This window comes from Dermacentor albipictus, chromosome 1 (genome assembly GCF_038994185.2).
Source record: "Dermacentor albipictus isolate Rhodes 1998 colony chromosome 1, USDA_Dalb.pri_finalv2, whole genome shotgun sequence".
Lineage (NCBI taxonomy): Eukaryota > Metazoa > Arthropoda > Arachnida > Ixodida > Ixodidae > Dermacentor > Dermacentor albipictus.
This window is the reverse complement of record NC_091821.1, coordinates 478344951-478370900: the sequence shown is the minus strand read 5'-3', so window position 1 is coordinate 478370900 and position 25950 is coordinate 478344951. Positions and strand designations below refer to the sequence as shown.

At 45.7% G+C, this 25950-nt stretch overlaps 1 protein-coding gene across 1 annotated transcript in view; it reads left to right on the top strand.

Moving 5' to 3' along the window:
- LOC139054861 (uncharacterized) overlaps window positions 1–25950 on the top strand; it is a 127123-nt gene that overhangs the window by 2235 nt on the left and 98938 nt on the right. Inside the window, exons 2-4 of the mRNA XM_070532529.1 lie at window positions 6209–6502; window positions 16783–16893; window positions 22957–23085. Coding sequence (XP_070388630.1) covers window positions 6215–6502; window positions 16783–16893; window positions 22957–23085 — 528 coding nt within the window. The 5' untranslated portion in view covers window positions 6209–6214. The remainder of the gene's footprint in view (window positions 1–6208; window positions 6503–16782; window positions 16894–22956; window positions 23086–25950) is intronic.

Below are 25950 nucleotides of genomic sequence, written 5' to 3'. Positions count from 1 at the left end.
GCCATTAATGTATAACAAATCAGAAAGCAACACAACCTGTGAACTTGGAAGGAACAGGCAAATCACCGCAATGAAAATAGGAACAATAACCATAAAAATATGCATGTTAGGCAGAAGCCAAAATCATTTTTTAAGGCCGTTTGTAGTCTAAAAGAAAAATAGGGGGGCGGGGACATGAAACATAAAAGGATTACGCACTTTTATTCATGATTAGAAGTTTCTGAAATTCATTTATGTTGGTGACGGTTGCGATGTCTGATGGCAAGTTATTCCACTCGGTTATTGTGTGCGGTATGAACAATCTAGCATAAGTTAGTGTGTGACACGTGAAGCATTCGATTTTAAAAGGATGATCATGGCACGGAAGGATGGCAGGGGTGGCCTAAAGGAGTCCTCGCAAAGTGATGCGTGATGGTAGAGCTTTTGAAGAAGTGATAAGTGAGTGATTTTATGCCGACATGATAACACTTGCAGTTTTAGATGGTTTTGGATCTGCCACACCTTGCATCCCTGCCCGGCACGTGGGTACACCGCTGCGTTTGTAAATGAAGTTGTTTTTGGTGGACATGGTGCCTTGTTACCCTTTCTTGCCTCCATAACAAAAACAAAATAAATTAAATGCTAGGGTTTTATGTGCCAAAACCACAATCTGATTATGTAGCACGCAATGGTGGGTGATTCTGGTATAACTTTGATCACCTGAGATTGTTGTGCACCTAAGTTAAAGAACATGAGCATTTTTGCATTTCGCCCCTCCCATTGAAATGTGACTGCCGCAGCTGAGATTGAACTGATGACGTCGGGGTCTTGCATTGCAACGTCACATCCACTCGGCTGCCACGGCGCGTGCCCTTTAAGAATTGCGTTGAGCTCTTCCTGATAATTGCTACAATGTATGTTAATAAGAAAAAAAGATAGCTCACGCAAAGGGAAAGAAAAACGTAATGTTGGCTATCGAGGGTGCTTGGCACAGAGGTTCATCGTCTAGCTGGAATCAATGGTGACGCAAGAAGTGTTGCTCTCGGCTCTTCAAGCGTATTGGGCTTCACCATGCCTGGCCTACTGGATGAGATCTCTAGACTTCACACTGCTGCCGAAACTCGGGACCTGCTTTCGTGGAGAACCACTGAATGCTTATGGAACACAAGAGCTTCTCGGTGATGACGTAGCACTAAGCTCATCAAAGAAGTTGATGATCTTTTAGCCAATAACGAGTTCAATCTTGTGGTGGTTTGCAGCATTCATCAGTGCCTTAGAAAAACAATGGCAATCTTTCCTAAGCCAATGAAGCACTTCAGGGAGAAATGAGTGACTATGAAATGACTGCTGACATTAACTCTTTGCTGGAGTATGATTACTGGGCTGCGAGAACGGTTGTTCTGCTATGACATCACATCCAAGAGCTAACTATCTGGTCTTCGGCTACCTCAAGACCCACATGCAGTGCACGAACTGTCTCACCTTTGTTGCATCCAACAAGTCTTAGAGAAACTTCAGTTGTCTCTGGAGCGAGGCTTCCCAAGTTTGACCTAACAAGGTGCGACAGTTCCCCTACCATTTTGGGACCCCTTTGGTCGCTCGGTACCTGAGAACCCACAGCTTATAGGGACAGGCAAGCGCTCAGAACATGAATTGAGATGACCCTGCTCATGGAAAGATTGCCTACCGTGTTGGTTAAAACAAGCTATGTTTTTGTCATTAAACATGGATTTATATTTTTATTTCTTCACTGAAAGTCGCGAAAAATGACATTTGGCACCCCACGCAGCAAAAACATGAAGGTGCATATTTGACCTTCTGTTAGTGTACGCAGTTGCTGGTCTTTTTATTAGCATTAAAAATGCAGTACTTTTTTTCTCTTATAAGATTTTTCTAACTTACAATGTATGGATAGGCCTTCATTTGTAGTGACTAGAAAAGTGGCGCTGCCTTTGCCTTCGTTTTCAAAGAGTTGGCTTGGTTTGTTGACAGAATAACAATGACAGGGGTCAGCCAGCCATGACGTAGGCATGTACTTGGGGAAAAACGCAGTACAAATATAAGAAAGGCCCGCACAAAAACAGAAACTTATTGTATCAGCTTTTTGTTTTCAAAAGTGGTTGAAAAAGGTCAAAATATAGGTGGTTAAGCTGAGGTGCACTGCTGTAAATGCAGCATGATGGCTTTCACAATTTCCAAGGCAGGCTATCGACATCGCTCTCACTTCTCAGCGATGCTGAAGGAGGGACTTTCTTCTTTAAAGGCTGCTCAGATCGAAAAATTCTGATTACAAAATATCCACGCACCTCTGGAAGTGACCACTGCAGGTGTAAACCACTACCAAGGGTGAGCTTTGCATGGTGCCATAAAAAACTAGGTCCATAAAAATCTGTTGTCAGTCCCTTTAACGTTGAGCAGTTCCAATACCTCTGGTCTACTAGATGTCCTGGTATCCAAGGCTGTTGCTGGTATACTGACAACAGACAGCAGTTACGAGGACATCGTTTTTATCTTGAATGAACAGTTTGTAGGAGTGTGAATAATTGAACAAAAACACTTGGAAAACCTTCACACTCACGGCCCCGCCAGTATGTCTGCAAACGTTAGTGTGCTGAGAAGCCTCTATGACTTTGTGCAAGTGAACATCAGAGCCCTCAGAGGACTCGTAGTCGACCTACACTGCAGTGCTGTGCGAGGTGCTGGCACAATCAATTCCACAAGAAATGGTGGTTGAATATTACTGACGGCATTGACTTGAAGTGACTAGCGTATATGACCAGCCAAGCTTGGAAGAAGAACTTCAGGACTCAAGTGCCTTTGCATCAAGGTGGAGTGTAGAGAACAGACGACCTACCAGCAGTTGGTCTTGTACGGCGGTCGACAACAGCCTTTCGGCAGACGTAAGAGTCGGACCATGGAATTGGCTGCAGTCCACAATAACACCATGACAAAAAAGAAGGCGTGCATCTTCTGTCAGAGGGCACATTCAATGCGGGATTGTGACACGCTGATTGACAACTTGGAGAAAAAGTGTCTTCTCTCAATAGCTGGCTGCTACTTCAAGTGCGCAACCAAAGGACACCGAGCCAGGGACTGTCAACATACGGTGAGCTGTTCACACTGTTAAAGAAAACTCACTTCCAAGTGGTGCTGAACGTGCTCACATAGTGACTCCAACGGAAAATGCTGTGAGCATTACCTCCATATATGCTGTGTCAACTGGAACAAAGCGAAGTAGCATAGGCACCATTATTCTGCAATCGTTTAGAGGTAAAATAAAAGGCACAAAGGGCTCATGTTAGATCAGAGGTAATCTGGACAATGGCAGCTAGCGCACCTTCATTAACCTTTTGAATCTTTAGGATGAACTGAGCTCGTCCACATAGTTTTTCGTTTTTCTTCTGCTGTATAGACGGCTTCAATGGCAGTGTTGAAATCTGCGGTTATTTCGCTCTTTTTTGTTTTACTACATAGATGTCAAAACTTTTTCACTTGTGTGGATTCAGTCTTCATGTTCTACTGCATAGAAGGGAGCACTTTCTCAGTGCTCCCATCTATTCGTGTCTTTAGAATTGCATGCCTACTGTGCCCTTTTCCTTGTTTCTAACTGTACTGTTTGCTGCAATGACAAGCACATAATATATATATATACTGCGTTATAAAGAGCTAAAATGAGGTTTTCAAATTTAAAACGTGAAGCAGATTTGTTGAAAAAGCTTTATAAGGGTTTTTGATGGAGTGAAGTTTGAAAATTAGCCATACATTGAAAAATGCAGAATAAGGTTTCTATTGCTCAAAATAATAAAACACTTGATGGGATTGAGGAACAAGTATTGCGAAAGTCTCTAGTAGGAAATGTCAAGGCTTTGGAAGAGATTGACCTTACGGTCAATGTTTTTGGCAACAGAAGTGGTGGCCAAAGTACTCACCGAAGGTTCATTGAAGTAGTCTTGCAAAGTCAATTTGACGGTGTTCTTCGTGTGATTGAAACAGTAGAAATTGCACACATACGAAGACCTTGTTGAAGCGTTAAAGGACCAGTAATTCATCAGAGGCCTCCAGAATTGTGGTCGACCACTGGCTGATGACCTTTGCTTCCCTAATGTCCACTAAGAAGGCATTGGCTTATATATTGGATCAGACCAGTTGTGGAAGATAATTGGAAAAGACATCATCTGGGATGAGGAACTCAAGTGTCTCCTTTCAATTGAAATTGTACTGGGCTGGACATTTATAGGACTCGCTAACAGGGATGAGCCCTTTGATCTTCACATAGAAGCAAATGTTTGTGGATTGGATTGCGGACTGATTGCAGCAGGAACAAAGAAGCTGTATCCTTAGAGCTGCAGAAGTTCTGGCTGCCTGAAAGCTTAATGACCACAGATGTTTCTGAATCAGCGGCTCATGACAAACAAGTTGTGAAAGCTTTCGTCCCGACCATTGAGCCCCATGATTGCAGATATGAAGCTTGTTTACCTTGGAAAGAATCGCAGGCATGTATGCATGACAGTTGTACGGGAGCTATGAAATTGATTTGCTGCCCCCTTTGTCAACTTTCTCAAAACAAAGACGTTCTCATCAGCTTTGATGTAGCAGTCAGACAATATTTTAATGATGTCCATCTGAACCAATTCCTGCTATCAAGAACATGGCTAATGTGAAATACCATATGTCCCATGGTAAGGTAATTACAGAATCGTCTGTAACGGCTAAACTTGGAGTCGCCTCGGATGTGTCATCACATGGCACTAGAATGATTTCGCTAAATGGCTACCTGAAAAAAAAAAAATCACCTGGTTTGCTGTGGATTCAAAGGAAACTTGTGAATACCGCGGACCAAGAAGGCATCAGGCACCCAATTCTACTTCTAGGTCAACGCCGTGCCACAGTGCTCATCACATTGTGCTTGCATCGTAGGCGGTTCATGCGGAAGTCCCAATGACCATCGCAGAACTCCGTGAGCACTTCTAGGTGACGAAGCTGAAGCAGTGCATGAAATTAGTGATTAGGCGATGTTTGTTACTTCTGGCTGAAACCTGCTACGGCTCCAATGGCTGCGCTAGCTACTGGTTGAGTGAATGTGTGCAAACTGTTTGACATTGTAGGTGTGAATTTTTATTGACCAGTATACTTTAAAAGTGAGCCTACACAGAAAGACTACTTCATGTTGTTCATGTGCACAGTAGTTTGTGTTAGTCTCCTTGACTTTGTCTTACACTCAACGGCCGACAGTTTCTTAGATGTCTTCCGCAATTTTTTTTTTTAGCACCTTGTGAATTTTACACTGTGGTGCACTCTGACAATGCTTGTTGCTTTAAGCATGCTTCTTGTGAACTTCTTGCTTTGTGTGGCACTGTTTGGAGAAGTGAGATTGGTGATTAGCTGTCTGCTTGTCGCATTACATGCAAATTCTTTGGGCTCCTTGGTGGGGCGCATTTCGGGAGCGTATGGTGTATCAGTGAAATACAGTTTGAGGAAAGCTCTAGGAAGGTAACTTCCAGATTCCCATCATGTGAGTGCAGTCCTAGCTGAAATTCAAGCAATTATAAACAGTAGATCAATGACATATTCATATCGTACACTATAGGAGCCACAAGTTTTGACACCTGCCCATTTCATGCATAGAAAGTGGCTGATGGCACTCCCTGAGTTGCAAGCTGTAGCCATAGTATCTAGCACACATACTGAGCTGCTTGAAACATGTATATTTTGTCAAGAGATGCAAAAAATACCTTTGGAATCGCTGGTAAAAGGGATACTTAATAGTCGTTGGAAGTGCTCATAGTGTCGCATATCACTAGCATTGCTAAAGGTAATAGTGTCACAGTGTGGGCTGACTCCATGCCCAGACTATGGTAGAAACTTGCAGGTGTTGAGAACATTGGAGGAAACAATGGAATTATGTGCACATGTCGCGTAAAGCTTGGAAGCGACAGAGTTGTCATGCAGCTTATACAACATTTGTGCTTTCTAGAAATGCGCCCATAGCACTTCGTAAGTCACGAGTGTTAAAAAGAGCAAAGAAATAGCTTGCACAAAGAGAAAGGGAGACGAAGTGCGGCTATCGAGGGTGTGTGGCACAGGGGTTCTTCCTCTTGCTGGAATAAACAGCAGCGCAAAATGCACCGCTCTCAGCTCTTTGAGCGTATTGTCCTTCACGGTACGTTTAGCCTGGTCTACTTTACCAGGTCTTTGGACTTTACAATGGATTCATCCCTCCTACTTGCAGGTGACCATGTTCACAAAGGCGGAGTATGAGCGCTATTCACTTGTCTGGGCACAGGAGGAAGCACAGAAGAAGGCGCTACTAAAGGAGCTTCTCGAATCGGCCCAAGCACCTGGCCAAATGCAGGTGACTGGCAAAAAGAAGAAGAAAAAGGGAAAAGCAAAGCAAGGCCAAGGTTCCGTGAGCACGCTGAGCGCCATCGAGCACTCCGAGTACATGTACTTGCTACAGTGCTATCAGCAGCGTGTTGTCACCAACCCTTCGCTTCAGGAGCAGCAAGACATCATTCGCTTGGCCGTATGTATGAAGTGGCTGCAAAGCATGATGTTGCGGACAGATACCTGCCAACCCTCTAGAATTTTGCAGTCTACAAATTCGGGCTCGTATGATTTCACGAATGTTTTGTCAAGTGTTATGAGAAAGAATAAAGTTGGAAGTTCTAAACATGCCTTTTACCATTGTAAATGGTACACTTGCATGAAATTTGGCCGGAAATCAGACCACTCTTCACAGAAGAAGTGCAACATTTCAAAATTCTCTTGCTGCACGGGCGGTGCCCTCAGTAACCCTTGCCAACTTCCTCCTCGAGGTAGACTCTCTCAACTGCACTGTGACAATGAGATTTAGCTTCAGCTTTGTTTTCCAGACGTTCTTCTGATTCTTCTCTGGTCTTTTGGTTAATCAGGGTGAATCAGCTACCAAATTAGGAAGACATCCAGCTCCTGCAGAAGCTGTTTGCAGCCTTTGTGGCCTTTGTTGAACCACAGCATGGCTATAGAAGAGGCTGTTTCCACAGAAGTGCATGAACTTGCCTGAGCACTGGTGAACATTGGAAGACGAGCTAGTGCTAGCTCACCTGCACTTTTAAAAAAGTTTGTACCCTTTGGAGCTTATCTTGTCCCACAACAATAATCATCTATCTTGCGTGCCTTTCTGTTCTGAAACGATGCTCCCAGTACTTCCAGGTCACAAGCAGGATGTACATAATCAGCATGACATAGCATGCTTGAAAGAAAAGTAGGAGGCACTCAGTTTTCAAGAAAGGAAATGCAATCAAGGCTGATGACAATTATTGTGTGAAAAGATCCAGTGGGTACAAACTTCTTTAAGTGTGAAGCTCGCTTGTTCTTGTGCCAGGAAAGCTAACCATCTGGGCAAAACTTGTAGTTTTGATCTTATCAGATGAGTATGAATAGAAAAATGAGGCTTCTGCAGCTACTGTGCCTCAATTAGAATAATTATTGAGTCTTGTGGATCAAGAAACACAATTATTTTTGAACAGGAAAATAAAATGGTGAAACATAATTTTGCAACCAAAATCTAAAAGATGTTAAAACATATAAAGGCAATTTTTCAACCTGCATCTCCCCATAAAAAAAAAGAAATTTCAAGATGCAGACGAGGCAAAGAACAAAATTAGGGAAGAATTAGAGGCATCAGCTTGCAGGAACCACTGAAAAGTTTCAGGCAATGGCTAAAGCGGTAGGGCAAGCCGATTGCATTTCACAGAGAGCACTGCTAAGGTGAATAGAAATGTTTGGGTATTTTGCAATAAATATGCAAATTCAAAAACTATTTTCGTTGCCCTTGGGTCACGCTTTGTATGCCAGGTCTGTAAATGATAGCAACCATCAGGGTGTCTAACAACCGGGAATCCTCAGGGAATTTGAATAGCCTGAAAAAACTCGGGGAATTTGTGCTTTTATCAGGGAAAATTAGCTGCAACTTTATTGAAAGGGAATGAAAGTCGTGTTAATGCTGGCTCCAGTAACAGAGGAAATGCAACGTATCGTCATTGACGCCGTGTCATCGGCACGAGGTATTGCCAGAGTAGTTAACGACCGATTTTCCAGACGCCCTATTTTTCGAACATGCCCGATAATTCGCACGGCTTTGTGGCACCACCACGTCAATGTATATTGCCCTGACTGCAGGTCTCAAATGGCATTAATCAAAGCCACCACCGGCGCCATTTTGATTATCTCGCTGCCTCGAACTGGCACTCCCGCATGCAGATCTGCTGGCAGCTGCAGCCATCACCGCGGCAACGTTAGGCCTAGCTGCTTGTACGTTCGCTATTAAGCTTCTTGCCGTGCGGTGCTGTGTTTTCATTGAAAGAATTCGCCGTTGTCAGCAATAGCACCGACTCCGCCTTTGTAATCCTCGCGATTAGCTTCGAAACTCGCAGAGCACAGCGCGTTGCGTAATGCGACTCAGAAAGTAATGCGGCTCCGAAGCAGTGTTACGCGGTGAAGGATAACAAACGTGGAAAGGGGCAATTCTCAAGGGGCACAGTATGTATTCCTTAATTATACACGCGTGCACCCCCTCTCCTGTCACAGTACAAGCACCGATTTGCCTAATAAGTGTACTGGCAGGCCTTAAGAGCTTTTTTGGGCGTGCCTGTGGCAATTTTAGCCCTTAAGAGCAGTTAAAGACATGCATTCATTTTTTTCAGACTGCCCGATTTTTTGGATGTTATTGTGGCCCCTAGGGAGTCCGAAAGATCAGACATTGACTGTACAACTGACCAAGACGATGCTTCAAATGATCCATGGGGTGAACGCGTGGCAGACGGAGGACAAGGACAGAAAGGACCGACACACCGAGGAATTAACAGGAAAAGAAGCGTGCCGCCGTCTCTTTGAAGGAGCTTGAGCTCAAAAAACAAAGTGTTGGCTGACACCGAGATGTAGGTGTCCCTCATTCAAACCAAAATAAACTCTTCAAAGCAGTGAAACCCAACACTGAGATGTTGTGTACGGGCTGAGAGTATGTCAGGATAGTTGAGGTTGAATTTCCAGCTGCAAAGAGAGAATCTTGGTCTTGACAAAGTTCAGGCCTCGTACCGATAAGCTTGCTATCAGTTGATAGAAATAGCTCATATTCAAAAATATGTACTTATGTAGGCATCTCCTTTTCATTCGTATTTGAAAATGTTCGACAAAATCTGGAATGGTTTCTGCCATTTATTTCACTATGCCCTCTGTTTTCTTTGTAAATTAAATAGACACTACTCCTTACTATTCAAACTGGATTAAGTAATTTTTTTGCTTCAACATGTTTACTAGAGAGTGACAGCACTGAGCAACATGGTGTCCAGCCTGCTTTGACATAAAACAGTTCTGGCTCATTCAGGGAATTTTGCAAAGGTGCACAGGGAAAAACCTGGAAAACTTGGGGAATTTGGAAATGTCAAGTTGGTAGACACCCTGAACCATGTTTCAGCACTTTTGCCTTAGTCTTGCTTACACTGTAAGTTGCTTTAAAATTCATCACGCAGGCATTACATCATGTATGTGGCGCAACAGACGAGACCGTAATCTGCGTGTCGTTTGTACTTTATGCCGAGCAAAGGTGGCTGCTATGCTACAAACCATAGGCAACCACTAATTGTCATTTGCTGGCAATGTTTGGACCATGACCAATTGCTAGTTAATAAAGGACATATAAAATACATCTGTATTAGCGTGGTCATGTATAGGGATGATTTTATGGGCAGTGACTCGTGTCGATTGTTGTCTGTCTCTTTTCCTCCATCTCTTTTGAAAATATGCACTTTATTTTATTGTATTTTTATTTTGTTTTAAACTGAATTTTGAACTTTCTGATGTCTCTGTGTTGGAATAGGAGCTGCTTCCTTTGAGCCAATGTGCAGAATAGGTGGCGGAGGGTTCGATGAAGATGAACACATTGGGAACTTTCCCTTTTACAGCAGTCTGAAGCTGTATTCTTAGATACACCCAACGTAGTTGCTTAATTGTTTTGGCGTTGTGCTACTAAGCACAAGGTTGAGGGATCAAGTCCCATCCACAACAGCTGCCTGTCAACGGGGGTAACTTGCAAAAACGGCTGTGTACAGTGCATTGGGTATACCCAAAAAACCCTAGGTGGTCGAAATTAATTTGGGGCCCTCCATTACGGCTTGCCTCATAATCTGATCAGGGCGTTGGCACGTAAAACCCCAGAATTTAATTTTCTTTTTTGTTCTCAGGTACCTTTTTTCATCCATTAGTGGCTACTTATTGAGCCAGGAGTGCATTTTATGTTCTGGCAAGAGTGCCCTTTGTTTCCAGCAAGCCTTCCTATCTGTGCTAGTGAAGCCTGCAGGATCACTGGAGCTATGCTGGAATCAAGCACCACTTTATGCCAGAAAAATACAGTGGCTTTATATATGGGGATCCTAAATGAGGACTTTGAGTAACAATGGCCAACAGCGTTGCATGAAATTCTTCTGATGTGACTGTTGGATCAAGAATGATGGAAGAAGGAAATGAAGCGATCTCGTGTTTTGGATCACGCCCAACAGCAGCTATCCACAGATTCGGGCTATTGTTTATGCTTAATAAACCCCCTTTTTTATGCATCAGGAGGCTTGATTCTCTACAATGGGGCTGAAACTCATCGGAACAGCGAACCACATCAATGGCCCCATGGCTTTCCTGCCTACCGACCTTTGGTTGCTCACCGAAGAGTCAAAGCATGGACGCGCTCAAGCACAAAGCCGAGAGATCGCAGCTAACGCTGCTTATTGACGACATCAAATCAACGCTTAACTAAGACAATGTTACGGAAGAGCAGCTTTGCATCCTGAGTGAACACCTCAGTCATCTTCACACCGACTTGAGGGCTACCAACTCCGACATCGTCCCTCTGATATCTACCAGGGAAGCTGAAGCAGAGCTTGAGTGGGTTGTGAACTACAATGATCGAGCCACCACGATGTCTGCGAAACTAAAATATTGTATATGTCAGCTTCAGGTATTGACCAATCGTACATAATTGTCGACCTCAAATGACCCCATTCAACGCACACAGCAGCACAATGTTCACCTTCCTAAAACCGACCTTATAGAGTTCGACGGCTGACCATCACTGTGGCATCTTTTTTGGGAACAGTTCAAGCAACTGATCCACGACGACGACGGCCCCACAGAAGTAAACAAGTTCACCTGTCTACGCTTGGTCTTGACTGGCGGCGTGGCATTGGTGGTCACAGGGCTTCCAGCAACTGCAAGCTGCTATAGTGATGGCCTGGATATTCTAAAATGGCGCTTTGCTAAGAACGACTATATCACTCAGGATCACTTGAAGCGACTTATCGTCTTGCAACCCGTTCGATCCTCCAAAGACCTTCAAGGACTTTGAAGGCTCTACGACACTGTGCAGTCCCAGATGTGTGCCCTTAAGAATTTTGGAGTATCGGAGGATAATTATTCTTCACTGCTCTACCCCATCCTCCTGTAATCGCTTCCTCCTGATATTGTCCTCGATTTCAACAAGACCATTGCACCCCAGAGATCTGATGAAAGGGAGAAGGAAGGTAGAAGCACTGGTGATCAAGGACAGTGCAACGAGCAACAGAAGGCGAGCACGATGTATTTGCTGCTTTTTCTTCAGACAGAAATAGTCTCGAGTACGAACCATTCTGCATGTTTCCATACAAGAGGGTGTGTTAAAAGATAAAACATTTTCGCAGTAGTGCGCCATCCATATCGTGACTTTTATCCTTAACGAAACTTCTCTGCTATCAACGCTCAACCACAATGTCTTTGACCTCAACTGCCCGACCCATTCGTCAAAAAAGGCCTGCTTTTTCTGCGAGTCAGCAACTCCTAATACCGAGCAGTGTGACTGAAATTCCTCTCAAGGAAAAGAAAAAAAAAATGCCTACTAGGTGGACGTCGCTACTTTTGTTGTATCCAACAAGCAACAAGCAAGAAATTGCACAAGAAAGGTTAAATGTGGAAAGTGTAATCGGTGCCATGTGGAAACAATGCATGACCCTATATTGACGAAAACAACTGCTGGACCCCAGACATTCCCTACACAGATACGGCTTGGGATGACTGGAACAGGCACTTCCAAATGGCTTGTATACCTCCAAACAGTTGTTGCTTGGGCAGTTGTTCACTAAAGTAAAGTGCTGGTTCACCTTTTATTGGTTCGAGGCAGCCAGCGTAGTTTTATGACTGAGCAATTGGCTGAGAAACTAAATTGTCAGGTACTCAATCCGGGTGTCTTACACTAAGATATTTTGGGGTTCGAGAAGATTTTCCAGCGCACGCTTGTAACTTTAGTGTATACTTGCAAGTCACTGTGGATCAAAGCTCTTGTCGCGACCAGGATCTGTGACCAATCCATTCCACGTCCGACTAGAGACCTTACAGACAAGCTCGAGCACCAAGGTTATTACTTCACTGACATCGATCAAGCTGAAAGCCCAAAACCTGTTGTGTCTTAATCGGCGGTGACTATTACTAGAAATTTGTCACGGGACACGTAGGGAAGTTGCTAAATGGACTCAAAGCCATCGAGACTTCACTAGGCTGGACTCTGCGTGGACCAGTAGCCTCTTGTGCTACCATCATGCACTGCAATGAGACCATTGTACTGAAAGCAGCAGTGTCGGTCTGTCGCATCACCATAGGTAATTACTGGGACCTAGAACATACGGAGATAAAATCCGATGGACATAAGAACCAGGACACAGACCCACCTCTGGATTTCTTCAACAGCGCAGTCAAGATGGAGAATTGTCATTATGTAGCTTCGCTTCCTTGGAAACCGACAATTCTGAACCGCAACAATTGAGCAAACTCACAGATGCATATAAATCAACTTCTTCGAAACCTTCGCCGACACCCTCCGCGTTTGCGAAAATATAATGCTGCCATACACAAATACACTAACGATGGTGTAGCCGAGAAGGTCACTGATGATGAAACAGAAGACGCATTGTATTACATGCCATACCATGCAGTAATCCGCAAGGGTCATATAACAAGAGTAAGGGTGGTCTTCGATGCTTCGTCCCATGAAAAAGGAGAGCTTTCGCTCAATGACACCCTGTACTCTGGACCAAACCTCAGTGCCGATCTCGTAGGGCTGCTACTTCACTTCAGAAAACATTGCATTGCTTTAGTAGCAGACATCGAAAAGCGTTTCTGCAAATAAGCATTACCAGCACAGACTGAGGTGCTTTGCGCTACCTATGGCTAGAGAAAGCACCCATGCCAAGTCAACCGTTATCAACCATTGATATCTGGCATATGACCAGAGTACTATTCAGCATGACCTGTAGTCCCTTTCTTTTGGTGGCAACCATTTGTCATCATCTTGAGCAAATGTCGTCTGTTTACCCCAAAACTACAAAAAAAAAAGTTGTGGCGTTCCACATGTGTTGACGACATTTTAACCGAGAGAACTGCGTCGAAGACGCATCCAAGCTGCGGTCAGAAGCCACTGAGACATTTGCAAGTGCCTCTAGAAGTTACACAAGTGAGCTTCGAACAACCCTGGTGTTCTTGGCTCGCAATAGATAGAACTGTTGGAGTTACTTCTCGGACAACTGTCTTGAGTGCTCAGTCCTAGGATTGGTATGGCATCCTGACACTCACGTACTGTCGTTTAGTCTGGGAAGCCTAGGAAGTTTGTTCACCTAAGAAATGATAGCGGTTCATGCTACAGACTACCTCTTGCCTATACGACCCTCTCAGCATGCTGACCCTTTTCACAGTAAGGATGATCTGTTTTCAAAAGCTTTGGAAGCAAGATATTGACTGGGAAGAACAGCTGCCACTGGATGCTCTACACGAATTGAGGAATTGGTGCAATGAACTTCCACAGCTCTGTGATATTGGAATTCCCTGGTTCTACCGACGGGGCATAAACGGACTTGGTGACAAATACGCACTGCATTTTTTTGCTGACGCCACTAAGTCGGCCTGCGGTGCCATTTGCTACATTTGCACAGCAGAAAATACGACCAACAAATGCTCAACGATAGTCTTGTGCAAACCCAGGGTGGCGCCAATGAAGGAGAAAAGCCTTGCCAGTTTCGAACTGCTAGCCTGTCTCGCCTCAGCACGAATGTACGAATACATGCGCTAAGAGCTGGCCAAGGGCATAATATCTGTGCAGTTTTGGACTGACTCAACGATTACGCTGTACTAGATTACCGGGGATCCCAACAGATGAAAAGACTTCATACGCCATAGGGTAACGGAGATTCAGAGCGAAATGAATATCACATTGAGGAGCCTCATTTTCTGACAAGAGGAGTTTCGGCTTGTGAATTAACAACAAACTTAGTCTGGTGGACAGGACCCAATTGGCTTCAATCTGAAGAGAATGAATGGCCACCACACTGTAGACCGAACTCTGCCGATCTTCCACAGAGTATCACGGAGGAACATCCTGATCGGGCACTATCCTTGCAAATGGTCAAGCCAAGCGAACCTTCAATTATGGAAATTCACAAATACAGCTCTCTTGTGCAACTACACCTTGTTACAGCTTGAATACTACAATTTGCCTCGAAACTAAAGAGGAAAAGTAAGTCCTGGGAAGCCCTGAATGCAGAAAAAATACAAGCCGGCGAACTGCACTGGATAAAAAAAAGGTTCAGAGCTCAGCAAATAAAGGATTCAACAATTTGGGACGTGACCTGCTTCCTCGACAGTGGACTTTGAGTCGCAGAAAGCCTACAATTCAGCTAGAAATCTTACGGTGAAAAACATAGAATTATCTTACAAAAACACCACTACTACTGCAATCCCCTCATCATGCAACACCATCGAGAACTCTTCATGTAGGAGTTCGGGATACACTTGTACAACTAAGGGAAAGATTTTGGGTATAATGAGGACGGCAGCTAGTCAAGAAGGTCATCCGAGGATGCATCGTGTGCCAACGCTACAATGTCAGATTTTTCTCCGAAGTAACTGCACCATTGCCACCTGAAAAACTCTTTCAAGTAACAGGAATAGATTTTGCCGATCCCCTCTATGTTTTAAGCATCCAGATGAATATGCCAAAGTGTATATTTGCCTGGATCATGACTCTAGCTGTTCACCTCAAGCTAGTCTAAGACATGACTGCCACAAGCTTTCTTAAAGCTTTCCGGTGCTTTTTGTCGCTGCGCGGACTTCTGTTATATATTCAGACAATGCCTTAACATTCAAGAAGAGCAAAAGGGTTTTCAAGATTATGGCAAGCATTGAGAAACAAAGAAGTTTAACTACAATGCTAACCATATAAAACGGAAATTTATCACTGATCATGCACTGTGGCGGGGCAGTTTTTATGATAGGCTTATCAGGTCTGTCAAGCTGACATTGAAGAAGTGCATCGGAAAGGGATCTCTTACGGAGAAAGAGCTACAAACAACCTTAACAGAAGTAGAATCTGGGATCAATTCCTGGCCAATCGCATACATTTATAGCGAGTGTCGAGATCTGGAACCTCTCTCCCTGTCTCACTTTCTCATTGGAAGGCAAATATCTGCACTGCCCAACATAACACTCTGCGCGATCATAGTAGATAGTCACCATATACTACCCATGTGAAAACAAGAGAAAAAAACAAAACTTTCTGGGAGTGTTGGTCCAAAGAATACCTTTCGGAGTTGAGAACAATGCCCAGCCTCAAGTCGGCAACCTCTTTTGACAAAATTAAGAAAGGCGACCTCATCCTTCTACAAGAGTTCAGCAAGCCCTGGCAACTATCGAACATTGTTCGAATAGAGGAGCTCCATAGAGGAAGGAACGACAAGACAAGATCCTGTACCTTGAGATTAATGGGTGGATCTACCGTTAAACGGACCTTTCAGCACCTGTACCCTCTAAAATCAAGATTTTTGAGAACTCCTGTGCACGGGGAAGTTCAAACAAGATCGACGATGAAGGAGATGAAGTGGTCTCGTGCTTTGGATCATGTGCAACAGCAGCTAGCTATGGAGTCAGGCTGCGGTTCGCGCTTAATAAACTCTCTTTTTGATGCATCAGGAGGCTTGATTCTCTACAGTGACAAAACAATAGAGCACCTTCTGTGCTGCTGTCCATGCTTTGGTGCTCAATGATTTGCCCCTTGAGCTGACCTCAGCTGACCGTGTAGAAGACATACCGCTCTCAAAATGAGAGATCCTGGGAACCTCGGCCAAAACTCTCTTGCATATACAGGACCACAAAAGCCTTATTGAGCTTATTGAAGGCAGGCGGGCTGTATGATCACCTGTGACTTTTGGCAAGCGTTTCTCTTCAAGTGTGTTCACACTGATTGCTTCTTTCTGTTTGCTTACATTCTTTTTCTTACCTGTATTTTTCCTTCCCAAGATGTAGGGTAGCCAACTAGGCAATGTTTTGTTTCAACTCCTTACCTTTCCTTCTTCTTTACCTTTCTTTAGAGTGCAGGATTCACATGTTGTGCTATTCTCTTGAAATCAAACGTGAATTTAGGCCTTAGTCATAGGCGCACTTTCATTTCTACCATCTCATGTTCGTTTTACATTGACCTAGTTTCAGCTCTTATGCTTAGGTTAGAGTTCATTCTATCTCTAGTGGCCAGATGTGCAGTGGACATTGTACTCTCGAGTAATTGGGCTTATAGGGCGTTCTACTTTAAAATTTCCCTGTCGCATCTCATCCCGTGAGTATAGTACATCTGCATGTTGCCGCCACTGTGCACCAAACAAAAGCTCATTATCGTAACCAGTGCTACTTGTGAAGCTTGTGATGGCCACGTGAGTGGGAAGCAGATCGTTCAGCATTCTTAATCAATGCTTCTGTGCACTGCAGGAGTTGCAGACCCGAGTAGTGGCTGAACAGCAGGAATTCCTCCGGCAGTGGCCATGGGTGCCTGGTAGACGTCCTGAGATGTTTGCAAAAGGCATTGATTCCTGGGGCCAGGTAGGTCATCAAAGAAGCTGTCTCTCATTCAACAAGTTTTGTAACTTTGTCACTTCTGAATTACAGCTTGTGCTTGGTGTATACAGTCGAACACGGATATATTGAACTCGAAGGGGATCGCGAATTATTTCGATATATCAAAAATTCGATATAAAAAATACAGGCCCAGAGACTTTACCTGTGGTGGACGATGACCTACCGATCGGCGCATTCAAGAATGACAACTATTTCCGCACACATGACGCAACGTAATGCTTTATTTGCGTGAAAAAAAATCGCTTATGTTGGTCTGCTTTTTCACCTTGCAAATGAAATTAAAGCCGCCAACCTCGATCTTATCGAGGCTGTTCAGGTGCGAAAGCCCGGTTCCTTCCATGTTGCCGCAACAACGGCGAATCAAGCTGAACGCTGCCGCCACTTCAGCGGCGGAGTACGAGCGTGTAGCCGCGCCCTCGTCTGGACGATCTTCGTCGCCACTCGAGCTGTCAGCCTGGGTCCCTCCGACTGCAGCTACAATATCCTCGTCGGTGAGGCTCGCAACAGCCTGAACATTGCTGTCAACGTTCACATAATCGTCAGCAGACACTTCGGCTGGAACGGCACCCGGGAAAAGGGACGACAACTCGCGAAATGCGTCGTCCATGCACTCGTTGTCACCGTCGCCGTCTTCGCAGGTTTCAGGAAGTTTGGCTGTCACGAGGCCTGCCTTCCGGAAGCAGTTGGCCACAGTATCCTGCTTCACGTCTCTCCAGGCGCCCGTCATCATTTGAATGGCCCCCAGCAGGTCAACCTTAAGCTCGGTGCCCATGCGGAGGTTCACCAAAAGCCTATCAATGAGTCGCCTCCTGTAGCCGACTTTGAATGACTTAATGATGCCCTGGTCGAGCGGCTGCAACTTTGCTGTCGTGTTCGCCGGCAGAAACTTGAGCGCGATGTTTTCGAGCTTGCAGGTGGTGTGATGGGCCGAGCAGTTATCGACGAGGAGGCAAGCGTGAGGCCCGATTTGCCCAGTTCGGCGTCCCACGCTTGCAGCCATTCTGTGAACAGCTGACGCGTCATCCACGCCTTCTTATTGAAGGCATAGCGAACGGGGAGCTGCTTACAGTTTTTGAAGCAGCGCGGTGCCCTTGCTTTGCCAATCACAAAGGGCTGGAGCTTTTGAGAGCCATCCATGTTAGCAGCGAGCAGAACGCTCATGCGGACTTTGTTCATCTTGCCCCCGTGACACGTGCTGCCCCGGACGTCGAGCATCTTGCTGGGCAGCATCTGCCAAAACAACCCGGTCTCGTCAGCGTTGAAGATTTCCGCGGATGAAAACTTCGCGCAAATTTCCGGCCATTCCTTCGAAATCCACTGCTGAATATCCTGGCTGATGACGGCTCCGCTTTCCCGAGAAATGGTTTTGCCAACTATCTTGTGGCGGTTCTTAAACCTCTGCAGCCACCCTGTGTTGTCGGCGAAGTTGTCATCACCGAGTGCAGCGGCAAACCATTTGGCTTTAGCCATTAGCACTGGGCCATCCATCGGAATGTTCTTAGCCCGCACCTCTAAAAACCACGCATAGAGGGCCTTTTCAACTTTCTCGTGGGCAGGAGCGCGCACACGACAAGCTCCCGACGTTCGTAACTCCGCCGCTTTCGACTTTATGTCCGCCTTGTTTTTTAACAAGGTGCTTAGAGTGCTCCGAGGAATCCCGAAGTCGTCTGCCACTGTCGCACTTTTCTCGCCCGCCTCAACACGCTGAATGGCTTTCAGCTTTGTCGCAAAGTCCAGGTTCTTGCGCTTCTTGACGCTGCTTGTGCTTGCTGCGGCCATTGCTTCCGCGTCAGCTCACCACAATCCAGTCACACGTGTCGTGAGACGCACGCAAAACAATAATGAACACGAAACACAAGAACGCGCACAAAACACAAGAATTCACGTGCGCAGCCACCGCCAACAAAGCGCTCGCGATGGCCACCTCCGAGGGCGACAGCGATGTACGAAAGGCACGAGCTGTGGTTGGCTGAGCAAAACTCGTGAAAAAGCAACAAGAAAAAAAAAAAGGCAAAAGGAGGAGGCCACCGCCGCCTTCGTTCCTGGCTACCTTTTCCGAGCCGATCACTATGCTTACGCGGGGGAAGGATGAGAGACATTGGGAGAGAGAAAAATAAAAGCAGTTCCACAAGCAGGGTGTTGCCGCAAGTCCGAGAGCGTGCGCAGTGGGAGTACCGTCTGAGCCTCCCTCCCTCTTGCTCTCGCATTTTCCGAGCCTTTCGGGGGAGGCGTGGAGCACGCGGGTGCAGCGAGTGCCGAGATCGCGCGGCGTTCTATATATACAATGGCGGGTAAAAATATCGTTCAATATAAACGTACGAATTTCTATACTTTTACACAGAATTTTCAAGGGGATAATTTACGAGTTCGATACAGACAATAATTCGATATATGTGGGTTCGATATATCCGTGTTCGACTGTAATAGCAGTATGCAGGAGGACATTTAAGCGGAGACGCAGCTTTCACATTGCTAAAGATGGCCAAGAAAGTAAATTTCTTGAGAATCACATTTTCAGTTTCTATAGCCCTCCTCTGATTCCGAAATATCGTCACTGAAAACCACGTAAAAGAGCTCTAAAAACTTTGTTGTATCACCCAATTTGAAGCACATTTCTTTGTCAAATTTTCCACTTCCCCTATCCTCTCCATAAAAAAACAAGCCCAAAATAAGCAAATCATTGAAGGCTGTTCCAGAGTCTCTGATTGGCAGCATCTGCCACGTGACTCCATTGCACTTCGGCTTTGTTCTGGTGCTCACTCTGAAGGGGCGTCATCTACTCTTTGCACTTCTCGAGCTCTTGATGTCTCGATCAGTGTCGAAACGAGTGCGACATGGACATTGGAGGAGCGCAGCCAATCTCTCCGTTTCTGGACGTCTCAGATCTGCGGCTAAGCGTTTCAAGCATTGGCGATGCGAACTTCGTGTGTGAAATCCTTGGATGCGTAGATAAGCCTTTTGAGCATCGGTGCGTTAGGCATTGCGCAGTCGGCAGTGCGCAAGTGCACAGAGTGATTCTGCAAGTGGGACAATGCTTATTCACTGAACAACGAAACACTCGCGGCCGTGTCCAATAGCGACAAAAATTCATGGCCAGCAGTGGTGGCCGGAATAAATGGCGTGTGTGCACCAGCAGCACCATTTGTTCGGTATGTTGAGGGGCAAGAAAGGACATGGCCACTTCTGGCTTCACGAGCAACCTGTGGTGCCATTGCCTTGCCTCACAGGAGGCCCAGACACCGTGCGGTCCCTTGCCATGTGCTTTGTTTGCAGTGAGAACAGCACACTCCGCCGCAGTCCCTTTCCTGAGGCACAGTCAAGTCTGCTCCCTGTTGGGGTCTTTTTCTTCTCACTGATTTCATGCTGCATCCATTTTCTTACTGTTTCCCTAATCCTTCCGACATTGCAATTTCGAATATCGCTTACTTTCTTATTTCTTATCAGCTTTAAGTATTCGAATTTGATTATACACTTGTATCTCGAAGGTTGCCTTCAAGCAACGTATGTCTTGAAAAGAACTTGCCTTAGAATCGAGTAAATACAGTAAGTGCGGACTCATGTTTACAAAGGCCACAGCTACATTAGAGTAGATTAAGGGAAATGAAGTCATGGTAGCTGTTTTTCATTTGGGAGGTTTATGGTTGTTCTCCCCTTCCCCCGCATTCTTTAGCATACTAGTAGCTAAGTTCTGCTGTGGCCCTGCTTACTTTCTAGGATAGAATAAGCTCGACAGTAGCGCAAACTAGAGGTGTGCATGGGCTCTGGGCAACCTGAAGGCCCATATGCCACCCAACCTATGGGCCAGGTTCCGCCAGCCTGACGCCATCTGCACTAGCACCCGGGCCAGGCTCAAGCCACCCTTTTTATCGGGCAAGCCGGGCCATGTACAGAGCCCCACTTTAGTCCGGAACATGGGTGCAATGGCAGAATGGTTCTAGCGTGACATGCAGAATTTGTTTGAAGAATTTGAAATAAATGATTGAGGCCTGACTCACTGGACATGTTTTTGTGCGGTAACTTATGATGTGATGGTGTATTTTCCTAACGCGGTAGACTTTGTATGTATTAATATTTTAATTAGACATGGTCAAATAAATTGTATGTAATCTGGAAATAAATATTCAGTCACCGCAACATTGGCATGAGGGTTTTTACGCCTGGCTGGGCGGGCTTGTTTTTTAGTGTTGGCGAGCCTGGGCAGGGGCCAGGCTCAGAAATGTGGCCCATGCACAGCCCTAGTCTACACAACTTGTCTGATAAGGCAGTCCATCTTGTGTCCTACGGTTTCAAGCTTTCTGGAGCAACACATAGGTGGCATTTTAACTTACGACCACTAACAACAGCCACACTGCGTGACACCTGTAGCACACTCACTCACATTCACCAATATTCAGCATGAAATGCTTTTAGCTCTCGTTGTTGGCGACGTTCAAGTGAGCTTGAGCCAAAAGCCAGAGCTGTTATCTGGGCACTCAAATGAGAAAATCCGGGCAAGTTGCGAGAACAAAACAAGATCATCTGGGCAACCAGTCAAAACTTAAGAAAATGCGGTCTCTGGCCCCCAACCCTTTGTACAGGGCCACATTACACATGCTAGTTACTAACCAAACAAGTTACCAAAAATATTGCTTCCGAGTTCTTCCTAATGCTTGTTCACAATATCACTCAAGGTGTAACTTCTAGTATGCTGAAGTTTTATTTGTAATTTCCAATAGTGATGTTCAAAAGGCAGATATAGGGCACCATACACTTGCGTGTCATCTTTTGGTACTGAGACAGGGTTGCCTGCGCTCTTTTGAAGAGGCGACCCTTTTGAATGCCAGTGGTCTGCGAGTTCTGCAGCGTGGGTTTTGTCTCACCTCGAGAGATGGCGCCACGCTGTATAGCGCTTTTCTTCTCCTATCGGGGCAGTGTGCTCCGTCTTTCTGGTGTCTTTCGGTGTCTTTCGCAGCCTGCTGTACTGCCTTCAGCCAGTTTTCTTCTTCTAGCTGGGCAGTGTCCATAGTATGGCGTGATGCGGTGTGAGGGGGGTTGTGCCGTTGCAAACATGCACTGCAACCATTTTAAGATTGTGGCTAGTGTTATCTCCAACCAGTCTGCTTTGCTGGTTGCCATTTCATGCTTACATCTACTCTCGATTACAGGAGAGCCAACTATTTTTTTTTGTTTTTAAGGATATGCACTCTCACTCACACGCACGTCAACTCACACTCATTGGCGTTCGCTCACGTTCATACTCACTTCCGCTAGCACTTACTGGCACCCATTCACGTCCATACCCATGTCCACTCATTCACCGTCACTTTCTCATGGTCATGCTCGTGTCCACTGGCCTCTACCAATATTCCTTCACGTTCGTACTCCCACCTACTCGCCTGCATTGGCATTCACAAGCATTCACTTACACACTGACATTGACTCATGTTCATACTCGTGTCCACTGACACTTGCTGACAGTTACGGTCACAGCCGTGTCCACTTGCATTCATTGGCACTCACTCATGCTCTACGTTACTCTTACACTCACGACTGAGAAGTAAGAGTGAGCAGGCTGGCCTATGGCCCACTCATAGTGCTGACAACACAGTATGCTCATGGGCACCACCAATGGCCTACTACATCTTTTTCCGACTGCAAGGTAATGAGCTGACAAACTTTGATGATGTGCATTTCATGTTATCGCTGTCATGGTCTGACTGGCATCATTTGTTCTTGTGCACACGTTTCCCTTGCTGCCCTGCCCTTGCATAAATGTGCATGCGGCATGCTTACATGCCGCATGCGTATTTAGAACTGCAAGCTTCCAGAAATAGAAGTGAAGAAGTCAGTGGTGAGTGCTCTAAAAAGTTGACTGCAGCATATTGCCAGGACATTAGTTCAGTGCGCCAAATGCAGCGCATGATATTTGAGTTGGCACTCCTATTTATCTTCCTCCACGATTTTGTGGCTTCTTGACTTTATGTTGCAAACTACAAACTGGTAGCCTCTTGAGTTGGCTGAATTATATTGTTTTTGTCTCTGTTGTAGAGACAGCTGGCGGAATTGAAGTTCAGGTGGCCCAGAGAGCCCTGGGTACCAGTGGACAACGTCGAGAAGGTGTCGCTGCTCAAGGCCACGCGAGTGTCGCCACTTTTTCTGAGGCACGTTGGGCGCAAGGTGGGTGTTGACTTCAGCATTCTATTCTAGGACCCCATCCTGTGCTTTGGGGCCAAGCAGTTGCCTATGTTGTGGCTTTCAGATCAGTATTTGATAAGAACGTATGATTTCTTATACCCACTGTTCCTGTAACCATTGCGACAGCGGCGGTGTCCGGGGTTATGACAGAATTCTGTTGGAGGTGCAATGGAAGAGTGCTTGTGTACCAAGCTCCGGATGCACGTCATATAACTCAAGGTGGTTGCAGGGGTGGAACTTGTGCCAATTGCGCCATTTTGATACAAATGCGAATTCCTGCGCCGAACTGTGCCAAACAGAAGATTGACCTAAATTGCACCATGCTGGGTCAGAACGACTTTGTCATGCGTGCTATGACAGTGGCCATGAACAGCAACGGATTCATTCTCCGAAAAAGAGTGCAGCCATTCACATTCCGCACACTGCGCGACGACGCCTCCTGCACGGTTTCTCATACTTTTAGTGCTAATAACGCTGGACTTTTATGCACTTCCAACAAGTGGCCAGCGCACGTGAACCCTGCCTCCCCTCCCCCACCAGTGCCTTGAGTGCAATGGAACATGGCGCGCTTCCTCCCCACTTTCCTTCCCAGTGCGCATGAGATAGATTGAGCCGCCATCATTGGCTCACCCTTGCATGCTTTCTCTCACACATACAGCACACGGCGTGCGGCGACGATGTTATTGCCCCTGGACTTCATACCGAACATCGCTGCGACAGCAGAAATGTGCCTGGAGTGTCCATGTAATTGTTATCACAATAAAAACAGATTACAGTAGTTTTATCTTATACCAGCCCAGGCTCACAACATTTTCTGCTATCATGATGGTCGGCGCAGGAATATACATTTTGATCGTAGTGTCACCAATGTTTTCAGCTTTACAGAAAAGCATGTGCCATGCCGCCGCTTTACTCACTCTTCTCTATTCTAGTACGCTATTGCTACAAAATGTGCTTCTACTGCATGCTTCGTGTTGGCTTATTCTGTGTTTCTTCGTTGTTTCTCTATGGCTACAAAGTGTGCTTCTACTGCACGCTTCGTGTTGGTTTATTCTGTGTTTCTTCATTGTTTCTCTATAGCTACAAAGTGTGCTTCTACTGCACGCTTCGTGTCGGTTTATTCTGTGTTTTGTCGTTGTTTCTAAGTGCACTACCATATTTCGTTATTCCACCAAAATTCAGATTGGCCAGCTCCAAAGTGCTTCAAAATGAAATTTTATCTGCTCCAAATGGCTCTAAAATGAAATTTAGTCTGCTCCAAACTGCTCCAAAATCCAATTTCGTCTGCTCCAGACTGCTCCACAATGGAAATTTACTTGCTCCAAAAGTTGCTCTAAAGTGACTTTGGACAGTCCCACCCCTGTAGTTGAAACAGAAATACGATACCCTCCACTATGGCGCCTCAGCTGCCACAGTATCTTAGTGGCTATGGTGTTGCGTTCCAGAGCTCTTCAAAGATTGAAAGCCTCCCGATTTTCTCTCTCACACCTGCTTGTAATCGCGCCTGCGTACAAATGGCTCGGGATTCCTGAAATGAGACACTTGTCCAGAACGCTCGCTGGCTCCTCATTCTGTGCAGTTCTGCTTATCAAGTCGTTCGTGCTCGTATTTGTTGGTTGCATCGAAGTCGTTCCTGGCCATATGGTTTCTTAGCCTTGTTTACTCGTCGCTGAAACAGAAGATGGCTGATCATCGGCAATGCATGACATTGCTGGTGAAAAGAAAGTGCACTGCTATATATTTGGAAACGAAGTGCTTCTAACCGATAAGGCATTCGTCGCAAGCGTGCTTGCATCGGATAGCGACGACAGCAGTGATGACGTGGTAAGGCAGGCTGCCTTACCGTTGTCCTCACAGGAGGCCCGGCAGATGATTCAGTCCCTCCAGAGCTTCGTTTTTGTGAGGAACCTTCTGCCGCACTATGTGGAGCACCTGGATGGCTTGGAGAAGTATGTCAGCTAGCTTCGTGTAAAACAAGCAAGGCCAACGGACATGGCGTTTTGTCGTGCAAGCCAGCGAGAAGTGCGTGGCAAGATGCTTGTGGCAATATCACTCCAGAATTTCTCCTGGATTTCTTGAGCTGACAGGCTGCCGCAACAACCTTCTTTCATTTTCAGAGTGATACCTCGGTGAAGCTCGCATGCAGTTTGCAGCCTGTGACCCCTCTTTGCAGTTGTTATGGCAGTGCCATTCTTAAGAGCCGACAGCCGCAGCTTGTTACATGCCATCGGAGTGTACATGAAGCAGATTTGAACAGTTTGAATGAGTGAACACAATCAGCAGCTGCAAGGGGGTGGTGAGGGGCACTGGCCTCCCTGCCATTATAGTTTTCTAGTAGTAGCTCTGCCATCCTCCTATGTTGATTTATTTTTCACGCGACCTGCTTATAACAATTATTTTGGTTTGAACAATGTCATTTTTGTGACACTTGATTATTGCTATAAGTGGATTCCAATGTACTCGTGTATTGGCTGCACTCGCGTAAAGGCCACACCGAGAACTTTGTAAAAAAGATTCACAAAAGATATGTTTCGAAATTACCCGTCTATAAGTCGCACCTTTGATTTTTGAGAAAGTTGGCTGTGTTATCTGTTGTGTGGTGTGAGAATTCTGAAGCTTTTATTGCGATCGCAATTATGTGGACACTCCAGGCGCATTTCTACTGTCGCTGGGAGGTTCCATATGAGTGAAACTGTGTAAAGGTGAGCCGGCAAATGCGGTTCAATCTTGCATGCCCTTTCCTGTTGCATGTGAAGCAGGGGGTTCAGGCGAGGGAGGAGGGGTGTTCTTCTCCGGCGGCTGCTGGGGTGCCGCGATGTCCTCCACGCCGGCTGCTTCGTACAGAGT